This window comes from Ambystoma mexicanum, chromosome 7p (assembly GCF_040938575.1).
Source record: "Ambystoma mexicanum isolate Mex_15411 chromosome 7p, UKY_AmexF1_1, whole genome shotgun sequence".
Lineage (NCBI taxonomy): Eukaryota > Metazoa > Chordata > Amphibia > Caudata > Ambystomatidae > Ambystoma > Ambystoma mexicanum.
The window spans coordinates 964,004,325-964,027,831 of record NC_090939.1 but is presented as its reverse complement, the minus strand read 5'-3'; the positions used below and the strand labels follow the sequence as shown (position 1 = coordinate 964,027,831).

The window sequence follows — 23,507 nt, the reverse complement described above, 5'->3', positions numbered from 1 at the left end:
AGCAGCAGGGAAAAAGACAACGAATAAAAGGTGCACTCCTTTAAATCAGGAGAGGGCTCTTCTGATGGCTATCCGGACCACTACAGCACAGCAGTAATTTCGGCCCAGGAGAGGATTCTCTGACTGAAGAAAGGGTGAGCTGGTTGATCCCACCAGGCTCAAGGGAAGAAGACTCCGGACTGGATCTTCTCTTGTCATTGAAGGCGAGATAGCTCAGGACTGCAGCAGGGCTTCACCGGGACTCGGGGTTGCAGCAGCCGTCTTCTTCTCCCCTTCTCTTCGGTTCTTTGTAGTTCCAGTGGCGACTCTGCCTTCTAGCCCAAGAGTCCTGCCTTGTATGCCAAAATCCCCCATTCACACAGCCTGGCTGTCAATCACGCAGCAGGGGGGTTGTCCAGCCCGGACAAGCACCTCAGCCAATCAACACAAAGTGCGACTTGGGTCTCCAAGGAGACACTGTGCATGGGGTGACTGCACCCCTCCCTCACATTCAGCCCACCTAGACACCCAGGCGCAAAAGGAGGGCTTCTGGTCAGAAGCCCGCCAAAGGCCGGCGAACAAAGGAGGCAAACCTGGTTTGCCGTGGAAAGAAAGACCCAAGAAGGATGTTAACAAAAAGAAATGGCGATTAAACCCAACCGGAGCCGAAATCAAAAGTATTTGGGCAAGCGGGTTTAAAGTTCGAGGCTACTAAAATAGCCTAAATCGGTACCACGTTATGTAATATAATCGCGGTAGGAAAATTAGGGTAGATACCACTACCACCAGCCAAGTCTTAATGTTAAGGGAGCGAAACAAAGCTCCATGATGCACGGATAAAAAAGGCTAAGAATTAACCCTCTGAAATACTCCATATAAAATGGGGTGTACTGGATCCGTGGTTAAAAGTGACTATGTAAAGTTAATGGCAACTTTACCCTTTTCTGGGAGACAGTAGTCCGCTCCAGAAAATGGAGTCGGTGGGAAGTCTAAAAGACAACCCTGTGTCACTGCACTGAAGGTGCTGTGTAACACACATAGAGTGGGGCTACTGAAGTGGTGTACTCCAGAGTCCACAATCACAAAAACTGTTGAAATACACATGGCAAAACACAGGTAAGAGTGGGGGAAAAGCTCACAATCTTACCAGGTGGAAACAATAAACTCCAGAAATCCAGCAAAGCTGCTGAGGGACTCACTGGGTAAGGGAAATTAGCCATAGAATGAGAATTCTCCCTAACACAATGTTGTCAGCCTATGTGAGAGGGTTTACCGCTTCACCTCCATATTGTGAAGCATAATTATGAGTAGCCAGCAAGACCCTATCCAAGTCTGACATGTACAAGTTGTATAATAGTGGTGCCAGAGCACAAGCCCACATTTGCCTCGATATGTGGGGTGATAGCGCCGTCTCGAGACAACCAACTTGCATTGTTTTTTTATTATAAAGTTATGTAATGAAATATAGTAGGGAAGGGTCAATACCCCACCCCCTCAACTTATCCCATAGTTGTGCTCTTATAACTGACTCAAAAGCTGAACTAAAATCTACATAACAAATGTAGAGAAAAGATTCTGGGTACCTATATGCATATGAAACAAGGTTCATAAGGACCCAGAGAGCATGCTTTGTTCTAAAGCGCTTTCTAAAAACCAAAATGATGTTTAGCGAGAAGATGTTTCTCGTCAGACCATTGAGTGAGCATGTCTAGCAAGATTCCTGCAAATATTTTCAAGCTAGAGAGTCTAGTGTGATGCTGGAAATGCATCGGAGGTACAGGGCCTCCGTATCCTTGTCCTTACTGCCTTTTATCGTATTTTCTGTCATGTTCTCTGCGCAGGAGTTCATGTAGGAACCCTGTGCCCCTAGTGTATGTTTTTGGGCACTTGTGTGTGGCCCACAGAGCAGGGTACGGGCTGGTGGCAGCTCTGTGCTGAATTGACTGGTGCCCTGAGCGTCCTCCATTTTAGGATACCCAGGCCCCGTCATTGGAATCGGTAGATTCCTGATGAAGACAAGATGGCCCCCGTGGCCTCTTGCCTTCCATCGCCTGTTACCTTGTTCTTCCCGAAATCCCGGGAAGCCCTGACTCTGTACATTCCCACTGACTGGCAGTTGGGTGGAAGTTCCATGTATGGTAGTGTGGGGAAGTGCCGACCAGACTCGCTGGAGCCTTCCCAACGACCGTATGTTGTGGGTACACCTGTGGGTGGGACCTGGGTGAATGGAGTGTGTGACGAATCTACACAACTTGTTGTGGATGTCTGTATCTGGTGTCTGACACAATGACTGAGACAGCCCTGCCCGAAACTGGTATGAATGCAATGTGTAGTGTTGAATGGCGTGGTACTTGTCGGAATCCACATTCTGTGTTGTGAGTGTCTGGATGGAGAAGAATGGCCTGAATGCACTGTGCGCCTGATTGGCTGACAGACTGCTGAATGCCCTCCATAGTGATTGGATGCTCGAGTGTGACCCAGCGGAATGAATGGGAGATCAACAGTATATATGGGGACCTCTCACTGCTAGGAATCGTGTTCATAAGTGTTCAGAGCTGAAGTCCAAACTACGAAGAGTAACTGGCGTGAAACCTGAAGCTTAACCTTGAAGCCCTGCTGGAAGAGAAGAATTGCTGTTGCCCTTCTTCCTCAATCTGAAAGCTGCTGTGTCTCCAAGGACTGACCCAGAGAGGACCTGGTAAGGCGCCCTCTACCTGAGCTACGAGGGGCCATCGTGCACCAGCTGATCTTTGCCAAAGCTCCCTGGTAGACAGACCTACGACAGGCTGCCGACCGGAGACGGGGACCGCCGTGGAATCAGAAAGAGAAGCACCTGGACTGTTGTCTGCCACTGTCAACGACCGCTGTCGCCGACCGGAGCCACTGTGCTCCCGTTGCCTAAGAACTCTTGATCCAAGGATGCTCTCGCCTGCATCATCGCCAGTCTTATCCCGCTGGAGAAGGCCAGGCCGTTGATGCGCCAAGGAGTATCCGCCGGTGGGTTTCCCGCCACCCAAAGACCACAGACGCCGACGACTCGGCGCCCTTGCTGGGCCACAGTTCTTCAAACTCTTTGCGGTCCAGGACTACCGACATCGAGGGGCCCCGCACGCCTCTTCCTTGCAGGACGTATACGTTTCCCCGTCGACGAGCTCCGCTAGGAAAGAAGCTGCCACTTCACCGTTGTAGTTCACCCTGTTCTCCGTCAGACGTTCGACGACCCGTGACTCCTGCTTTAAAGAGAGGGCACTCAGAAAGGGCTGTCGATTCCACGACGAGGAACGCTACAACGTCAGGTACTTTTGGGGTTGGAGAACTATTGGAAAGACTCTTGTGAACAATATATGGACTGGGCTTGTGATATATCTTTATTCTACAGGTTGCCCAGGTGGGGGGATCTCCACACAGAACTGTGTCTAGCAGTAGGGGCCAGTATTCTGCCAATTGTTCTAACCAACTGCTTTCCTCTTATATCTATTGTTGGTTTCCCTTACGAACTGAATTGTGTGACATTTAACCGTACCGTTGATGCACTTTAAAGAGATCTAATAGTAATTGTGGCACCACGTAGAACTGTTTGTCATTATAGATAACCGAGTACAAAGTGAGTTATCGTGATACTGTACATAACCTTGAATATTAATCATATAAACACTGGCCCTCATTACGAGTTTGGCACTAAAAAGCAGCCATTAACGGCATGCCGTTAACCGTCTTGGCCCGAACCCGCTATCAGCGGGTGATTAAGAATGCGCGAGCATGCGCACCCCTGCATGCCAGTAACGGCCGTACAGGCATACCGGTAACGACCCTCAAACCCCCATATAGCGGCATCAATGAATGCGCACATAACGGCTCCGGTCTCGGCAACCCCCAAATAGCGATACCGGTATTAACACAGTGCTAAGAACGGGCCCATTATTACCGGACCCGGAAGTAACGTCATCGCACGGGAATGGGATATGCATAGGCGGCCATCTTGAAAAACACAATCCATTGCCATCCTCCACATACAGGACCTTCACCACCAGAACTCCTAGTACATCTTGGACAAAATGTCGAAGTCTACCCAGAAAGGCACTGCCCACCTGCGTAAACCACGGTTCAAGGATGAGGAGCTGAACATGTTAGCGGACACCCTAGTGTCGAATGCTGATGTGGTATTCTGCAGCGTCCTCAGGCGTCCAGCCCAGCTGAAGTAAGCCATCTGGGAAGAAGTTGCCCGGAAAATAAGTGCAGTCGGCACCACCGCACGCGCAGTGCGCGATTGCAAAAAAAGGATGGGATGACCTTAGGCTGAGAGTACGGAACATCTTGTCGGCCAATCAGAGCCAGGGGCTGGCAACAGGAGGAGGACCTCACTCACCAGTGAAATTGGCCAGATGGGAAGAGACTTGCAGCTCGGTCATAGATGTGGAGTCTATTGAAGGAGTCGGTGGAGATGAGTGTGGCGTGCCAACATCGGCAGATGAAGGTGAGTGTCCCTACAAACACACGACAACTAATCATCACCATTGACCTCCAAATGTGACAGCAACGCCAGCCAATACATGGCCCATCATGCACACCTACACATATCCATATACACATGCTGGGGCCACCACTATCACATCCCAATGCATGCTGCGCCCATACACAAATACACACCCGACACACAAATGACCTGTACGTGTCACACAGCACGTCACTCCCAACACACATCAAAGCCCAACAGCAGCCACCATGGTTTACATGTGAACACCTGCACGATTCCAAACAGCACCCTTCAACCTTGCATGTACCCAGTCCGCTGCAAAGCCAGGCATGCAATTGATCACATGGCGCCACCTGCACAAAAACAAACGCATGCATGATGCACGTACCACCATCACTGATGCCCTGCCACTCTCTGTCCCCCACAGGTACGGATGCAGACAACGATGAAGCACACGGAAGTGCACAATGCACAACACCAGCCAAAAGGGCAAGGAGGCAAGGCGATGGCAGCGGACCATCTCGATCAAGTGGACCAAGGATGGGCGAAGTGGCACACGGGACAGCAACCAGTACCCTACCAGCCACACTGCAAGCCACAAAGGACGAGCAGACGCCTGCTCCTGCACCCCTGGACACACAATCGACACAGGCCGAGGACGCATCTGGCATAGACGATGGCACACAGTCTGCTGCTGCAAGCACAATTGGGGAGATGGCTGCATCGACACAGCATAGTATCAACGAGGAAGCTGACCCTGACAATGACGGCAATGCAGGACTGGTCCACTCAGAGCCTGTAGGTCGAACACCAAGCCCGCAGGCCACCCCACAGGACACACCTCACCGGTATTCATCCGAACAGGGCAGCCATGGTGAGTGGTCTCTGGCATTGCACAGCCCCATTTTGCATGCAGTACCACCACATAACCCACCAACCACCACCCACACTGCCATACGGGACCTTGAGGGATGTCTGTCCAGGATGGAGGGCCGGCAGGAGGAGATGCAAGGCTATGTGAAGCAGTACCTTGCTGAAGGGGAGAAAACATGCCATATCATCCATGACAGCACTGCGGCCGTAATCCAGGCCATCAACTCAAGTGCACATCAAGTGCGCGATGGCTTCAATGCCTTGGGACAGATCCTCACCAGGATTGCTGACAGCATGGAGCAGCGGCAAACGCCGGCTTTGGGGTCACCACCATCTGGCTCATCCATATCGACCACACCAGCGAGTTCGAGGCAGACCAGCCCTGTGCGCAGGTCCCTGCGAAGTGCACAGCGCTCAGATATCCAACCCCCACCTCCGAAGGGGGCTCCACAGTAGCAGGGCCACCCTGCAAAATCTCTTTACGAATACATGCAGACACATGTTATGCCATTGTTGACTTTGGGTGTTAGGGACTTTGGGTGTTAGGGGTAGGGTGGAGGGTGTAGTACTAGGGGTGTTAGAGGGTGTGGGGGTGGCATGGAGGTGCGGAGCAGGGATTGTTGATTCATGTTGTTGAAAAATCTCACTAATACACCTGTTGTGTACAAAACATCACATGAGTGGACATTGCTAATTTGTTGTTTGTCAATTCATTGCTACATAGTGCACTGTGCCCATATACCCACAAACCCAGTGCCCACAGTTCCCAATACATAGCACCCTCTGCATCCAAGTACATCAGAATGAGTGGTCTATGACCAATTGCCGCACTACGCGACCCTCAAGTGTATGGCGTCCTGGCCTATGTCCTACATCTACTCCAGCCTCTCCTTCTACTTCACCAGGTGGTGGCAGATCCATGTCAGGTGGCAGGGGTACGTTCCGGCGGATGCACATGTTATGCAGCATTGCACATACCATGATGATCTTGCCCACCTTCTCAGGCCCGTATACGAGTGCCTCTCCCGACCTGCTGATGCAGCGGAACGTGCCTTCAAAAGGCCAAACGTCTGCTCAATGACCACACGCGTGCGTGTATGTACACGATTGAAGTCCTCCTCGTGCCTGTTCTGCGGATTCCTGACAGAGGTGAGCAGCCACGCCTTCAGTGGATATCCAGCATCACCTACATGGGAGCAGAAGGAGGTATGTGTAAGGATAATGCTCAGTTGCCATGTGTGCTCAGCCTGTACATCTATCCAGTTCATATGCACTATCCCGTCAATGGCAGTCACATCCACATGACTATCAGTCCTGTACAGTGCATGCCCGTCCATGGTGCGAGCCTTGGGTGACAAACATGACCTAGGGTCCTAGACATTTCAAACACCAGCCCCCCCGATGCATTTTGACTAGGGCCATTATGTACGCACATGTGAGGGCGTTGTGGCAGCGGATTACTCAAGATACTTTCATCCCTCTCCTCCCATGGCCCAGGGGGCATTCCCCTTGCATATGAATGTAGCCCCCCCTATTCCCCTCCTCCCATGGCCCAGGGGGCAGACTCACCCAACAGCCATCCACTTCGTACAACGTCTCCTTCCATGTAGCGGGGTAGTGAGGAGTTCCGCAGCACCATGGCATCATGCGTGGATCCTGGGTATCTGGCACAGCAATGTGTTATTATCTGACCACCTCTACAGCATGTGGGACTGCCAATTCTACGTAGGTGCAGTCGAGGGCACCAATTACATTGGGCATGCCTGCCAGTGCATGGAATGCTATTTTGGTGGCTTTTGCCTTCTGTGTTGTCCATGGTAGGGATATGTCAGCACTTGGTTTAACACAACAGAGAAGCATGATTGCGACATGCCATGCATTTGGCCCACTGTGTGTTGGTAAGTGCCTGTGGCCAGGAAGTGGAGCACAGATGCCACCTTCAGCAGATGGGGGATTGCTGTGCGGATGTTAATGAGGCTGACCAAGTCTTCCTGTATTAATTCCACTATGTTGGTGATGGTGTCCCTGTCCAGCTGGTACAGGGTGTGGATCTGTGTTGGGGTTAGGTCAAATGGATTGGCCCTTATACGTGGGATTGATGGCTGTCTGCGGGGAACAACTACCTGCACTGGTGGGATTTGCTGGGCCACTCTCACCCTCCTTCTCCTCCTGCGTCTCCTCTGTGTTGCCTGTTGTACTGCCTGCTCAAGGAGTAGCAGTGCAGGCATGTCCTCCAACCCCAGTATGGCAAGTGCACATGGTAGCATTTTGGTTTGGAAAGGGGTGTGGTGTGTGGCTGTGCTCCTTTTGTGCTGGCCCTGAATCCATTGCCTCCACCCGTGCTGATTGTGTGCACCTGTGGCACTTCGTTACACAGCAGTTTGCTGTTAACGGGTGGTCCGCGATGCCGGTATTGCCGGTATCATGGTGGCCCTTCTTACTGGCATCTAGATGCCGGTATGTTCATGTCCGTGCAACTCGTGGTGTCCTCTTTGTTGCGGGATGCCGGTATTACAGGCACGTCACCCGTGCGCCCGCATGCCGGTACGGTGGTGCACGGCCATAGCAGGTCCTTCTTGATGCCGGAGGGACCGGCGTCTGGGGTCGTAATACAACAAACCAGTATTTGAGGCCGGTATTGCCTTACCGGCTCCGTTATTACCAGACCACCAACATCGTAATGAGGCCCACTGTGTTTGAACCGATACCATGTGCAGACATTCCTTTGTGGGTGCTTGGGGGCTACACTGTACTTAAGAACCAGCCCGCATCACCTCCTGGGAAGCTAGGCCTTGATTGCTCGACCACGTACCAATAATAGAGAATCTTGGCTGGGATCCTCTGTGCCTCTCCTCTACCATTTAGAGAGTGGAAGTACAGACCCAACTCCAGTCCTTTACAACCAGCATGACCAGAAGCATGTAGCAACCGGGCTCAGTTCTAAGACCCGGTTTATAGACTGGGATCAGGATGGAATCACGCCATGAACTTGGGACAATTCCCGTTTTACAAATGCGAGTAAAGAGCGTGTTTCAGGATCTGAGCCCATAGGATAGGATCCTGCTTTAAAACAACGTTGGGCAACGCATCAGGCCCGTGGCCCTCGAGGGCTTAACTTTCTTAATCAGTTCGATATAATTGGAATCCAGCACTTGATGCCAGACCGGACTGTTTACCATCAGAGAATGCTTGAGCTTAGGCAAATTGGCTTCCGACGTCCAGTCATTTTTTTTTTACCTGGGAAGCCCATTCCTCTGCGGATATGGGACTGAGCCTTAGGGCCAACTGTCCACTTCTAGGGGAACAAATCATATGCCAAAATCTAGTAGAGTCATGATTTCGTAGGATCCTATTTATATTCTTCCATTTAGCATTTGTATCTTCATAGCGGTAACCTCTGAGCCATCGCCTATAAGTCTGCTTTATTTCAGTTAGAAATATAATTATTCTCAATCATTATAGGTCAACATACTTCAGATGAGGACTGGGAGCCTGAAGCAATATACGACAATGCGCTGAGTATCAGCTAAACTAATCAAGTTTGAGGGTAAGCTTATAACGCTGAATACCAAATAATATGAAAAAACATTTCACATTGATAGCATCCAGGACATTAGAATGTGTCAATGTCTCTTTTTTACCACTATAGGTGAATATATATTACTCTGGGAGCAGTTGTTCTGCACTTTCAGCAGACTGGAAGTCCCAAATGGGCATTTTTAGGCTCAACTACACAGGCTAGTCGATGTACTGCATTTATAGACGAGTTAATAAAGAAGTGTATGTGAGAGTGATACGATAATCAGATTGATTGTAGGTTTTACAACCTAGATGTTATGGGTATAGCATGCAACAATAATGTTTGTAGTATAATCATTGGAAGGGAGGTAACTATTTAAATGAACAAAAGCCAAGTGAATGAGCCAAATGTTCCGTTCTGTTTATCACGTGGAGTAAGAAGGGAGTAGTTTCTTACCTGTAACTCCATTTCTCCAGCGTTGGTATCTTTCATGGATTCACATGCTGTGAATATTCCCCGTCGTCAGGCTGGGAACCTCGGTCATTTTAGCTCAGCGTTTTCCTATGGAAAACTTCGACACTTCAGTGTCCTATCAATGTCCTTTTTTGGGTGCTTTAGTAGGGTATAAATAGCCCCGCCCCCACGGCTTCCCTTCAGATTTTAACCTCCAAAGTAGAGGACACCCAAGTTACAGGTAAGAAACTACTCCCTTTTCCAGCATTGGATCTTTAATGGATTCACATGCTGTGAATAGATTACATAGCAGTACCAATCATGCATGGTGGAGTGTAAAGGCAAACTAATATAGAAACAGAATCACATACATGAGACAAAAAAAAACCATCCAGTGATCAAGTTCAAACAAATACCCTGAAGCTGTAGGGCTTACCTTATTGAAACAGTTGTTGCAGGACCGCCATCCCACCTGCACATCCTCACCATGATGCTACTCCAGACAGTAATGCCGGGTAAAGGAATCCGGCACCGGCCAGGAGGCTGCCTGGCAAATGTCCACCAGCGGTATCCCCGACCATAATGCCGCCGACGAAGCTGTAGACCTCGTTGAGTGTGCCCTCAGAGTCTTACCCAAAGGCTTTCCAGCTTTAGTGTGGCAGAACGAAATAGCAGAGGACACCCAACGAGAAAGTCCTTGTTTGGAGATTGCCCGCCCTTTGACGGACGGCCCATAAAACACAAACAGCTGTGTAGATTGTCTGAAATCTTGAGTACGATTCAAATAAAACTTCAACGCTCTCCTTACATCCAGCGAATGCAAAGCCCGTTCTGCAGGCGTTGAGGCTGAGGCAAAAAACGAGGGCAACACAACAGAAGAGAGTTTGTGAAATGCCGTCAGCACTTTTAGGATAAATTGCGGATTAGTAGCCAACACCACCTTGTCCTTCAAGAACCGCAAGTATGGAGGGTCCACAACCAATGCCTGCAACTCAGACATCCTTCTGGCCGAAGTTATGGCCACGAGAAAAGCCCTCCTCACCGACCCCACCTCGGAAGCGGCGTAGGTGTCATCATTAAGCCAACAAATCAACCGCTGATTGCGGTCCTTAAGGGTCTTCTGCGAGAAACCTCTACAAATCTCACAAGAGTCTGCAGAGTGATGAGGGTAAAAGCAGTAGATGCAGTCTATATGCCCATCCACCTCATACACTTTCTTCAGCCCACAAGTCGCACAGGGCCGGAACAGAGACTTCTACGGACCAGAAGACATTGCAAAACACAGTAGCACTAGCACGTGCAAAAAACCCAACGAACACGAGCTGATCCCAACACTTTGGAGACGGTTGAAATCTGAAGGGAAGCTGCGGGGGCGGGGCTATTTATACCCTACGTCCTATGGGTGGGGTCTAAAGCACCCAAAAAAGGACGTTTATAGGACACTGAAGTGTTAAAATTTTCCATAGGAAAACGCTAAGTTAAAATGACCGAGGTTCCCAGCCTGACGACAAGGAATATTCACAGCATGTGAATCCATGAAAGATCCAATGCTAGAGAATGTCAGGAAACTAGATCATTAAGATTATCTCAATGTAGGATATTAATTTGATTAGGTCATCAGTAGGACATGAACTATTATTAATTTAGATGATCAAACTTTTAGTTGCGAATAGGATATAACTTACAGTATCTGTGATGATTTAGCTAGATGTCCAAATCTCAGGCATATCAGTACATTGTACTTAACAGACCAAGGGTTACAGCTCAAGACGTATTGAGCCTTTCACAATATTTGTATGTATATTGTTAGGGAGAATTCTCTGTTTACTGAATTTCCTAACCTAGTGAGTCCCCCGGCAGCTTTGCTGGATTTTTGGGGTTTATTTTTTTCTCCTGCCAAGAGTGAGACTCTTTTACCCTCACTCTTGGGCATGATTTGAGTGTGTTTCTTTGACTCTAGATGTGTTTAATGGGCTATGGGGTCTTTTACTCCATAGGGCTTCATGTGTTTTTGTGATGTGTGTTACACAGCACCCTTAGTGCAGTAACAAAGGGGTGTCATAGTGACCCCCCAGTATATACTCCATACCCTGGGACTGACTACTGTCTCCCAGGGCATGTAAAGTCACCATTGACTTTACTAGACTTAAATTCTGAACAGAACCAGTACAAACAATCATATTGTGGATGTACTGGCTGGGGCAATTCGATTGCCCCGGGGTCTGTTAGTTGAGGGGGCACGTCTCCGTCCCCCCTGATCGAGTTTTGGCTGGTGGCAGTGGATACTACTTTTTATATTCAACCGCAAATATTTCTCTATGGGATTTTCCCATTGTTCGAGGCTACCATCTTTATTTATTTAATTACGATAGCCTCGAACATACCGCCGGTTTATTTAATTATTAATTCTCCGGTTGGTATTTTTTGCCAGAACTCGGTTCTAAAATGGCGTTTGTGTTCTCTTCTGTGACTCCAACCCAAGTCGAGCCCTTTGTTCCACTTTTTGGCGGGCTTCTCCACAGAAGCCCTCCAAAGTGGTGCCACTCTGTCTGGGGTACTTAGGAAGGGTGGAGGGGGATTTAGGCACCCTGGACTGAGTTGCCTAGGAAACTCAAGTCGCACTCCGTCCTGATTGGCCCAAGTGGTGAGCCGGCCGGCACACCACTTAGCGTGTTTGAATGACAGCTAGGCTGAGTGAATGGGGGGTTTCTGCATAAAAGCAGGGCTTTGGGGACTGGAACTTCAGAAGTCGCCACAGGACCTAAGAATCCGACGAGGGAGAAGCTGGGCCGACCTGTCACGACGACACCACCGGTGGAGCCCTGCTGGACCGTCTCACCACTTTTCCCAACGACAGAGGAGATCTCCCGCCGGAGAGTCTTCTTCCTTTGACTGGTGGGGATAACCAGTTTCACCGTCTTTTTACCTTCCCGATGCATCTCGTGGCCGCCTTGCCATTGCCAAGCACCCCGGCAACCGGAATACCACGTTTGACCACGACCGCGAAATAAAGGGTAATACCTTTAACCGGAAAACTCTGCGGCTGGTTTCTTCCCTGGCAGTGCAACGACCTTCATCTTTCCTCCAAGTCGAGATCTTCTCTTCCCCTGGACGACGACGAGACTAGCACCCGCTGCCAGGAACAACTGCCACCGCTGGAGGATCCTTCCCACTTAAGGTACCGTGTCCCGTCTGGCTTCCCTTGCCACCGACTGTACGGGGTAGATTTAGCCCCCGGCTTTCGAACCTGGGTTAGCCTGGGACACCCTGGCTAAACTTTCCTGAGCCTCTCTAAACTCTTTTCGAACTCTCTGCAAGACTTTCTAAGCCTAGTGTAACTGTGTGATCTTGGGCGCATTTGTGCTCTGCTCTCTCTAAGAGTGGGCCCAGCCTATGGACTTTGGCTCACAAGTGACTTTTGCTCTTCTGCCTTGCTAATAGTGTTCCTAAATCTTAGAGTGGTGTACCTTTCCATATTCTGTCTTTTTCCCTCCCTTCTTCATAAACTTATTGGAGTGCCATCTATAGTTAAGCGCTCACCTCTGTCTGGAAATAAGTGGTGTTAACTAAGACTTATCTGATAAGGAATAAGGGTTGTATATATTATAATAGTAACTGTGTTTAGAGTGTTTTACAATAAGAGTGCTGGAGTGTTTCAAACAGTGTGTTTTTAAATAAATAATTATATACTTTGATACCAAAGCTCTGGTCAGTGTTTGTTTGTATTATTGTATCCGAGTGCCTATTGTTTATACTTTGCATACTGCCTAACTCTTCTTGAGGGAAGTCTGACTGCTCAGCCACAGCTACCAGGTAAATCTGGGTGGTACAGACTACTACCAAGTGGGTTTACTGCTAACACCTGTAGTCCTAAATCTTTTGCATTGTTCCCAAAGGGAACTGCACAGGTTTCTGCCTAACATATATAAGTAATGGGGCTCTTGAAGAAAAAAATAAGAGGTTGCGTTAATTGCCATAACCAAAAGTTAGAATGCTTCAATGCATCATATGCGATGTTGATGATGTATTCTGTCAGGACATGGAAGCATCTTGTGTTGATAACAATTTATCATTTTACAGTATTAGGTTCACTAATGGCTGATTCTTTTTCTTTCTTTATCTCTCTTTATGTTCTTGATGACTATGTTTATGCATCTGTTTTAATTTTAATTTTTTATAACCCTAATGTTACGAACCCTCATTGTTTGTGTGATACAACAATGTGTTATGACAATTGTTTTGCTCTCTGTAACACACTCTCTCTCTGTTGAAATTAATGGTTAGGTATTACTGGATACACATGTTAAGAATTTTGCTTGACTGACAAAGATAGTCAGGTGCCGATGATGTATGGTTAAACCATCAAGTATTTGGGATACTTTGAAGTATTTGGGTTACTGTCAGTTTTGACTTTAGAAAGACCAGAATGGTCGAAACACGTGTTGGCAAAAGTTGCTAATGGTTAGCAATGTTAATAGGTGTATAGGACCATTGAAGGAAATAGTATGGATAAAGCGAAATGTGTAGTCATTTTATTTCTGGAAAACGCATCTTTGTTGTTTAAAGTATAATAAATATCATTCAAATATAATGGCCGAAATCCTGATTGAAGATTGGAAACAAGTGTATTGAGCAAGCTTTGCTCATATGTGTAAAAGTTGATAAACAAAACAGTCCTAGTGGAGTCCACCAAGTCAAAATGGCCTATGCTAACAAAAACGAATGCCTGCCCTATCTCTACCACAAAAAAGTGTATAAAGAAGAAATGTTTGTAAATGAAAAATCAGTGTTCAACACACAGAGTAAGGCAGTCGGGCTCAGACCTCTTTCCAAGACTTTCGAGTGTGCATGGTTTTCTTTACAGACCTATGCAGGACCACTTCGACTAAAAGTTCAAGGTTCAACGTTCACTCTCCCCTTCTCTAGGAGTTAACTTTGCTTTATCGTTACAAACAATGCACCATTCCAGGGGTGTTGCTAGGTCTAGAAAAGATCATGGGCTATGCTAATGTCAGGACTGTTGGGACTCAGGGCTAGCTAGCCTTTTGGTTGTAGGCCCTTAGCTCCTATCTGAGGCTACAGCCAAAGGACCCGAGGCTGGCCTTTCCTCCCCAACTCTGCCGTTCAGCCGGGAGGGTCGCTGGCATCCTTGAAACAAAATGCAGCCTTCTGATGTGGGATCTGGCCTTTTCCACGTTTCTTTCGTGGCCCGTCTGAGACAACCACCTCCAGTAGGGAACTTTTGGGGGTTTCGGCCTGCTGCTCTCGTCTCTTGGTCGGTCGCTCATACCCGTGTTCCGCCTTGCTCAAAGGGTGTCTCTAGGTTCTCCCTTTTATCCGTGTGAGGAGAGCCAACTGGTATCAGGTATATGCACTTAAAGTCAAGTGCCTGACACAGGACATGTCCAGTGTGATGTATGAGAGTAGTCTTGTTATTCTCAGTCCCCCTCTTCCAGTGTTTGTGAAAAAAAGGTGGGTGGGAGAGTTGGGACCTCAGAGAATCCTAAAAAATAGGATGGGTTAGATGAAGAAAAAAGGGAGAGAATACTGTGTCTCACCATCGACTGCCTGACCCCCACTTTCGGAAGACCCCTCACCTAGGTGATCCTCCCACACTGGTCCACCCCCAGGGTCTGGATCTAAAGCAAAGGCCGTGCCCTGGCCACCTGAGAAAAGAGATCCCCAGGGACTAGCAGGTGAGACACGCTCTGGTTTCTCACAAAAGGCACTGTTGAGCTGCTTGGGGTACAGTGATTGCTGGAGTACACCTCACTGTATTGACCTTAACACTAAGTCAACTATCAAAAATTATTTCTCTGATAGATCAGAACGTGAAATACTGGAAGCAGTAGTAAGTACAAACAGCTCTAGAAGGTATTGGAAGATTAAACAAACTTTGGGTTACGAGAAGTATCTGGACACAGTTCATCCCAAGACAAGAAGAGCATTATATCTCAAATTACGTATGAGTATATTACCGCTGGCAGAACTATTACACACATTGAACAATGAAGCTTCGGATAAATGCTAATTTTGTGGGGATAGGATTGAAAATGTGGTATATTTTATGCTCATCTGTTCCTGCTATTGGGAGGTACACCCAATGACCAACTGGTGGTCTACTCTGTGGCCAATTATATAACCTGGGCTTGGAGAAAAAGATTATGTATATATTCTAATACATTGGTGATCAATTAATGAATTTGTGTCCCTTTCTGTGCTTGTATTTGATCGTACCCAATGATTTGTATTGTATCTTAGTGTGGATTCTTGCTGTATTTATGATTTGGTAACTGAACTGCAATCTTAAATGTAACTTATTCACATATGTTATTAACTACTAAGATTGTTGGTTGTATTTATTATTGTAGTTTTAATGGATCTTGTTTTAACATAGTATGATGCTGTACAATAAGCTCAGACATTGCACCATTTTATATTGGCCTGCACTGTTATATTATGAAATGTTTGTAAAATATTATGCTTTTATGGTCTGTTGGCTGAAAATAACACTGTCGTATTGAACAAATCGGTGTGCACTATTTCTCAGATGTCTGGAGGAAGAAAATTCAATGCAAGTGATAAAAGAAGAGAGAGAGAGCGGAAGCTAGAGGTAGCACAGGGAAGGTGAGGTGCCACAAGCGTAGTCAAGGAGGCAGGGCAGAAATTACGAAAAGGCTTGTAGAGTTGGATGGGTGAGGAAAGATACAGTGGTGCCTTTCTGTGGATAGAATTGTGAACCAAGAGCAGATGTCTAAATCTGGCCCTGTTTTGCATTCAGCCTGGTGACTGTATGAGGAAGTAGGTGTGAAGTGAGGGAGTTGAGAGTCCTGCAAGCAAAGTTTTCCATTTCACAGTCCAGGCACTAGTTCTCTCCAATTGGGTCTATGGAAACTCAATCGTCACTGCACTACCTAAAAACACCTTAGTCCCCCTGCAAGGAGCACACAAATAAACTGCAATACTCACCATTTACATCAAACCCCGGCTCCACTGGCTCCCCATGCCCCAGAGAATTGCTCTCAGGACTCTGCACTATAAACAAGGCCATATACCTCAAACCCCCTTCTTATTCCCAATTCGCCATTTGTAAACCTTTGACTTCAATGTGTGTTTTCAAATGTCATCAATTTTAAGAAATGACTGGATCCAACTTTAAAACTACATGTACCTAACTTTGAAAACACATTACATTCAACACACGGTTTGTTACTTAAAATGCAACTCAACAAGAAATGTATACTGTTTTCAAACAGTTGTGTCCCATGCTTCCATGAATTCTATGGTCTTTTAGATAGATAGCAATTCCAGACCTGATCCCATGCATTCTATTCCTAAAGCAAATGAAGTTTAAAATGTTTTTTTGTTTTGTGAGTTTTCCTTTACCAATTATATTGGCCGGCACTAAGAAAGCTATGGGTCTTGAACAGCTCATGCATTGTTTCCTGCTCTGCAAAATAGTTTCCTGTTTCTACAATAGAAGGTATCAAAATGTGCATGTTCTGTGATTTTAGAACTGAACAAAGCACCAAATGTTTATTTTGCCTGGGTCACAAAAGATAACATAGCACCTCTGAATTCTACAATTGTTCAGCGTTTACTCTGGGAATGTTTGTCTTCCTTCTCTGTCTACTATGGTAGACCTATTAATGTTCAACCTAGTTTAGCTGTCATTGCAACCTACATTTGCAAATATATATTAATATGGGCACATTCCAATATAAAGTTCTCAATTTCCTATTACAACAAACCTTTTTTCCAGTATTGCACAGCAAAAAACAGCCAGTTCCATACCTGTAAAATAAGGAAACACTGGTGAACAAGGATGTTTATCCAATAAAAACACCAGAACAGGATCTACTGAAGCAGGTGTGTTACTAGTAACTATTGTGCTCAACTGTACTTTTGTTTACTGGACAAGAGAAAAAACATGCACAAAAGAAAACATTGTCCAAATACATGCAATATGTTTGCACTGAAAAAGCAGCTAAAGCAAAACAGAGAGGTTTTAAGTTCCTATGGTTGCACAAAATGTTGCTGAAAACATACAGAGGCTGATCTTAGGTGGACAATTATACAAGTTTAAAAAAATGCAAATAACCCAATTTCAGATAGACTCCCAAATGAAAAAACAAACAAAAAGGTATATTAACGCTCTGAACATACATCTCATCACACACTCAGGAGACCATGGAGGCTGCTGAAGAATGTAAAGTGGTGAAAAGAACACCTCCTGGCAGAAAAGACAGGAGGTTGATGGCCACAGGGACTTTTCTGTGGCCTGGGACGCATTTAATTTCTCAAGCCGCTCGAACACCCCGATGCCAAAAATATTGTCGCCTGGCAAAGAGGTCTAGCATCTCACGACAGAACTCTTCCCACTGGTCCAGAGTGGGTAGTGGTGAATGGAACATGGACCGATGCAGGAAGTAATTCCTCAGAGGTGTCGTTTTCCCTGGAAGAGGGAGAATAGTCCTGCTTCGAGGAATCACTCAGAGTGGGATCTCTTGTGGTGATTCTTCCTGTATTCAAAGCTCTCACCTGGGTTTGAGTGGGGGGTGGGGAGGGTGGGAAGACTCCCAGTCCTGTACAGCTTGTACTTTACTAGGAAGAGATTGGATTTGACCCTCTCCTACCTAATGACCAAGGGTAGGTAACCTTCCCCAGTGCATTCTGGCACTTGGTTGCCTTGATAGTGAGGTTGGCTCTTTTCATGGCCTGCAACACATTATCCAAGGGTGTCAAATGCGATTCCCACATCAGTCCACTGAGAGCATGATTGACTAACCTTTGGAAGGTGGCAGGGGCATTCTTAAACCCAAAAGGCATGACCCTAAACTGGTTAAGCCCTTCTGGTATTGAGAATGCTGTTTTCTCCTTGGCTTGGTCAGTCTGAGATATTTGCCAATAGCCTGATGTGAGATCAAAGGTGCTCACAAACTTGGCAGCACCTATCTTGTCCAAAAGCTCATCAGTTCTGGGCAATGGGTGTGCATCAGTCTTGGTGACTGTATTGATGCCTCTGTAGTCCACACAGAGCCTCCAATACTTGGTACCTGCCTGGGAACTTACCTTGCGGACAAGGACCACTGGGGGCTGGACCATGGGCTGTTTGAGGGTTCATTGACACCCAAGTCCAACATCTTTGTGACACTTTCCTGGATGTGGTTCTTAACAGTGTCTGACATCCTGTAGCATCTGCTTTTGACAGGTACACTGTCACCAGTGTCAATATCATGCCTACACCATGGGGCGAGGCCTGGTGTCAGTGATAACAGAGGGGCATGCTGCTGGAGCAAAGCCCTGCAGGTCCTCTGCTGCTCTGGTGTCAGATCTGGAGAGAGTTGCACTCCCTCCACTGAGCCATCCTGAGGGTTGCAATGCAGCGAATCAGGAAGGGGCTCATTCTCCTGCTCTTCTTGCTCTGAAGCTAGTAAGAGGCATGAGACCTCTCCTCTACTGTCCTGTGGAAAGGCTTGAGCCTGTTGACATGGAATACTGAGAGGCTACCCCAGGAACACATGTCAACCAGATAGCTGACCTCACCCATCTTGCAGATTATCCTGAAGGGTCCAGACAAACGTATCTACCAAAGCTCGAGGCTTGGTAGGCTCCATCACAAGGATCTCCTGACCAGGAGTCCAATCCACTTGTGAGGCCTTAAGGTCATGCCAGCACTTGTTCAATTCGTGGCTTGCCTTAGGATTTGCTGTTGCCTGGCCCATCATCTGTGCCATCCTCCCTCTGAGGCCTACCATATAGTCCCCCCACTTACTTGGCAGGACCTGGAGGGGTGGCTTTAAAACCTTCTCGTACTAAGGCAAGGGGCCCCCTCACTGGATGTCCAAAGAGGAGCTCAAAGGAGCTGAAACCAACACTCTCTTGAGGCACCTCCCTGTAGGCAAACAGGCATGGTAGGAGGAGATCCCATTTCCTCATTAGGGGCTCTTCCAAAGTACCAAACATGCCCTTGAGAGTCTTGTTAAATCTCTCAACTAGACCACTGGTCTGTGGATGGTAGGAGGTGGAGAACATATAGGTAACACCACATTCCTCCCACATAGCTTGTATGTAACTAGACATGAAGTTGGTTCCTCTGTCAGATCACCTCTTTAGGAAATCCAACTCTGGTAAAGATGCCCAGGAGAGCCCTGGGAACCAACTTGGCTGTTATGATCCGAAGGGATCTAGCCTCAGGGTACCCGGTGGCATGATCTACCAGTACCAGGATGAACCTGTGTCCACCTGATGTGGGAGGGTGAAGGGGACAACAATGTCAATGCCAACCCTCTCAAATGGTGTGCCAAACACGTGCAAAGGCTGCAGTGGGGCAACGACACTGCCTCCATTCTTGCCAGACAACTGACAAGTAGGTCTTGCAGTGAGCTTCCAGTTCTACTCCCATTCTGTGTCAATAGAAGTGGGCTGAGAGCCTTTGCTTGGTCTTCTTGCTCCCAAGATGACCGGCTATGGGTAACTCATGTGCCAACTGTAAAAGGACCATCAAGCGAGTGCCACTCTCTTTGACCCTTACAGAAATCCGCCCTTGAGGGCCCACCTTCAGCCAACAAGCACTGGAGGTCTGGGTGATCCTCTGGTGTGAGTACCTTTCCCTGCAGAGGGTCCTCTGGCTCTTCTCCCTCAAGAGTTGAGTCAAGGGTCACCATTTGGCCTAGTCCCTCAGGAGCTGGCACTCCAGTGGGTGCTTCTGGAAGAGAAGGAGCACCCTTCACAGAGGTGGTCTTCTTACTCTTCCTCGTAGCCTTGGGTCTCCTCTTTGGCTTGGGTAACTGACTATCAGTCAGACCATGTTTGCCCTGTGATCTAGTGACTGCAGCAGCAGTCAGAGGTAACTTATCAGAAATTAGCCCCATCTCTACTAAGTTATTCGCCCCAAAAAATGTGGCAGGTACATTGTCCTGAACCAGGACAGGAAGCTTTGCTGTCTTGTCATCAATGTGAATGGTGACTAGGGCTACATGAGAGCGTTTGGGAGGCCCACCAGCTAATATGGTGGTTCTCACAGGAGCACCTACACAGTCCTCTGCCCTGAGCAGGGTCCTGTCCACCACTGTCATGCTAGTCCCAATGTCTCTCAAACCAGTGGAAGGCTGGTCATTATGAGGACACTTCTCAAAAAAGTCTAGTATTCTGTGGGATAGTAGCCAGTGGTTCAGAGTACTGGTCCCAGGCCCCAAGGGACACTAAGGAAATCTCCAGAGGAGCACTAAAGGTGATTACTGGCGAGGAGGGGAGGGCAGTGGCCTCCACCTCAGGCATAGAGAAAGGGAAGGTCAGGATGACACCCTTGACACCAAGTGCCTTACCTTTACTCTTGTGGTCACCCTTTCTATGGTCCAAGGTCCAACAGTCCCAACAGATGCCAGGAAGGTGAGGGGCTGAACTGGATCCACTGGGAGCCTGCTTTGCAGCAGGAGCACCACTACTCTTACTCCGACCCCCTTGTCACTCAATGTTTGGAGCTTAGAGGGAGAATGTTTAGGTTTATTCGAATGTGGCTGCTTCCTGGACTCCTCAGTCTTCTGAGGGGCCCCTTTCTCTTTGTCCTTGTCCTTCCCACTGGGATCCTTGGGGGACATCCTTGGGAGACCCAATTATCAGCCAACTTGGCCAATTTAAAGGGGTCCAAGATATTCTGGTCAGCAAGGCTCACAACATTTTTCAAAAACAGGAGGCAAGACAATTCAACAAAAAACTTGGCTTTGTAACCATCAACCTATCCCATCATATTCATATGTGCAGCACTCACCCAATCAACCCAAGACATATTCTCTCATGTCTTATAATCCCTGAACCTCTTAAGATGTCTTACCAAACATGGCAACCAAAGCAGCTTTCATACACTCATACTGGCTACTTTTCCACACTCATTTTCAGACTACTGTCATAACCAGTCTGAGGTACTCTACTTAACAAACACCTAGCCCAAACTCTATGGTCCACATCATGGATACCACAAGCTATTTCAAATGCTTCTATCCATTGCAGGATATCAGAACCCTCCAAATACATACCAACCAAATATTTCATAAACCTGGTTGCTGGAGACCTGACACACTCAAATGGTTTGGCTGAAGTCTCCACCTAGCTTTCTATAACTGGTTTCTCTGGCATTCAGTGTCTCTGTCGTTGAGTATAAGATCTCTTTCTTTGAGTATTACTTGATGCACCAACTCCTCCTTCTTCAACTCAACTTTAGTCTCTAACATTTTGTATTCAAAGGCTAATAACTCAGGTTCCAGGGCACCTTCATGAGAAACAATGCTGGGTTTTGGAATAGAAGTTACAGGAGAGGTGGCAATCCCAGTAGCAACCACTGTGACTTCACCAGGGCCCCCTCCATTTTCATCATGAGTATCACAATCTGCCTGCAAATCCACAGGGGCAGCTATAAGCTCTGCCCTAGACTTATCTTCAAAATCTATTTCTTTCACTTCACAAGCACTCGAGAGCCTCTAAACTCATCCTGGTCAATTTACCATTTGCAATAGTTTCCATTGTTTGTAGTGTAGTTATCAGTATACACTGCTAAAACTCTAAATCAATAAAGAAGTGTGGATATTTTGTAGTAGCTAGGTTAAACACTGTCCTAAAACCAGTGATCCCACTGCTGGGTCAGGGGCATCTGCACTTAAAGCCCTCTATATGGTAGGGTAAAGGCCTATAACAACCAAGCCAAGGCTCTCAATTTGGTAGCAATAGACGAGCAGCCAGGCTTACGCTTTCAGAACGTGATGCAGGCAGGTTTTATTTTATTTATTTTATTGTTCATTTATAAAGCGCTTAATAGCAGCAAGTGGTTTCTAAGTACGGGATCGGGATTTGGACCTGCGTTGCGCCGCATAGTCTTGCTTCCAAGACAAACCTGTTGCCCCTGAGCTATCCTTCCTCCTTAAGTACAGTGACTCCGCAAGCTCCCACAAAGGAATAGCCACACACTATGTTAGGTGGTAACCCAGCTTCTTTTAAAATAATATTCGGTGATATATATATACATTTATATAATAACACTTTGTACTAGGAAATACTTATTCAAAGAATGGCAAATATATACACTCTATGTGGTAACAGACACTACTTAAATTCAGTAAGCGGTGCACTAACTGCAGACAGTGTTAAATAGGCATGTGAATTCTTAAGTAAGGTCTAACAGCATAGAACAGGGAAGAAAGGCAGGTTAGTTGCGAACAGAGGCAAAATGCTTTCTTTAGACAAGATATACAAATCTGTGTGAAGATACCCCCTCCTGGGCAACCTGTAATGTAAAAGTTAGGGACTAACTTATCTTGTCTTTTACAGCCCAGTCCAATAATGTTCAATAATATTCTGCTTTCTTTAAAAGGTTCCACCACCCCAAAGTACCTGAAAGGCCACAGGAGAACAGGATCCCAGCTGAATCTGGGATCCCTGGATGACTCCCGAGGCTAGATGTTCTTCCTCGTCACAGTACCTTTGTTGCATTCGCAGGCGAAGTGGCAGAGTTTCTTGGTTTCCCTCGACAATCTCTCCCCCCAATACCTCCCTCGCAAGGACAGACATGCCTTGGAAGAAGGAGCCATTGGGATGTTGAATCTACGAGAAAAATTGAACCAAAGTCTTTCTGAAGTGCAGCAGTTATACCTTTGGCTGTGCTCTCCTTTGGTCGACTATTTCTGACTGCAGAAGTCCGATGAAGATGAAACTTGCTCTGGGCTCCTTAGGGAGGAAGGATAGCTCAGCGGCAACACATTTCTCTTGGAAACAAGACAACATGGCGCAACACAGGTTTGAATCGCAATCCCGGCACTATGAAACCACTTGCTGGTATAAAGCATGTTATGAATGGACAATAAATAAATAAATAAATGCTTGGTAGATGAGAGTAAGGACCTTTCGATGACTTCTGGCGGCGACAGATGCATAGGTCACTTTTGGTGTTGGGTTTTGGAATATTGCGGTTTTCCACCTTTCGGTTCTTTGGCGCTGCAGCTGCAACACAGACGTCTGGACTGCTTCTGGCGACCTGGACTCGACCACTCGGACCATGGACCTTCACCAAATCTGGACCCTCAGGACATATTCGTTAGCTTCTGGTCACAGGAAACCCACCGGCGGACTATCCTCTGCACTCTGGGCCCTCTCCAACGGGAAAAAGTAGTCAGTGATGCTCTTAGACAGTTTGGATCTTTCGCAGCTCCGGGTGTCCAG

At 47.2% G+C, this 23,507-nt stretch overlaps 1 protein-coding gene across 5 annotated transcripts in view; it reads right to left on the bottom strand.

Moving 5' to 3' along the window:
* The window catches only part of GK (glycerol kinase), a 2,191,429-nt gene that overhangs the window by 1,061,157 nt on the left and 1,106,765 nt on the right, over positions 1-23,507 (bottom strand). For all 5 annotated transcript variants that reach the window (XM_069637310.1, XM_069637305.1, XM_069637306.1 and 2 more), the window contains one exon: positions 17,051-17,093. In XM_069637310.1, the coding sequence (XP_069493411.1) occupies positions 17,051-17,093 (43 nt within the window). The remainder of the gene's footprint in view (positions 1-17,050; positions 17,094-23,507) is intronic.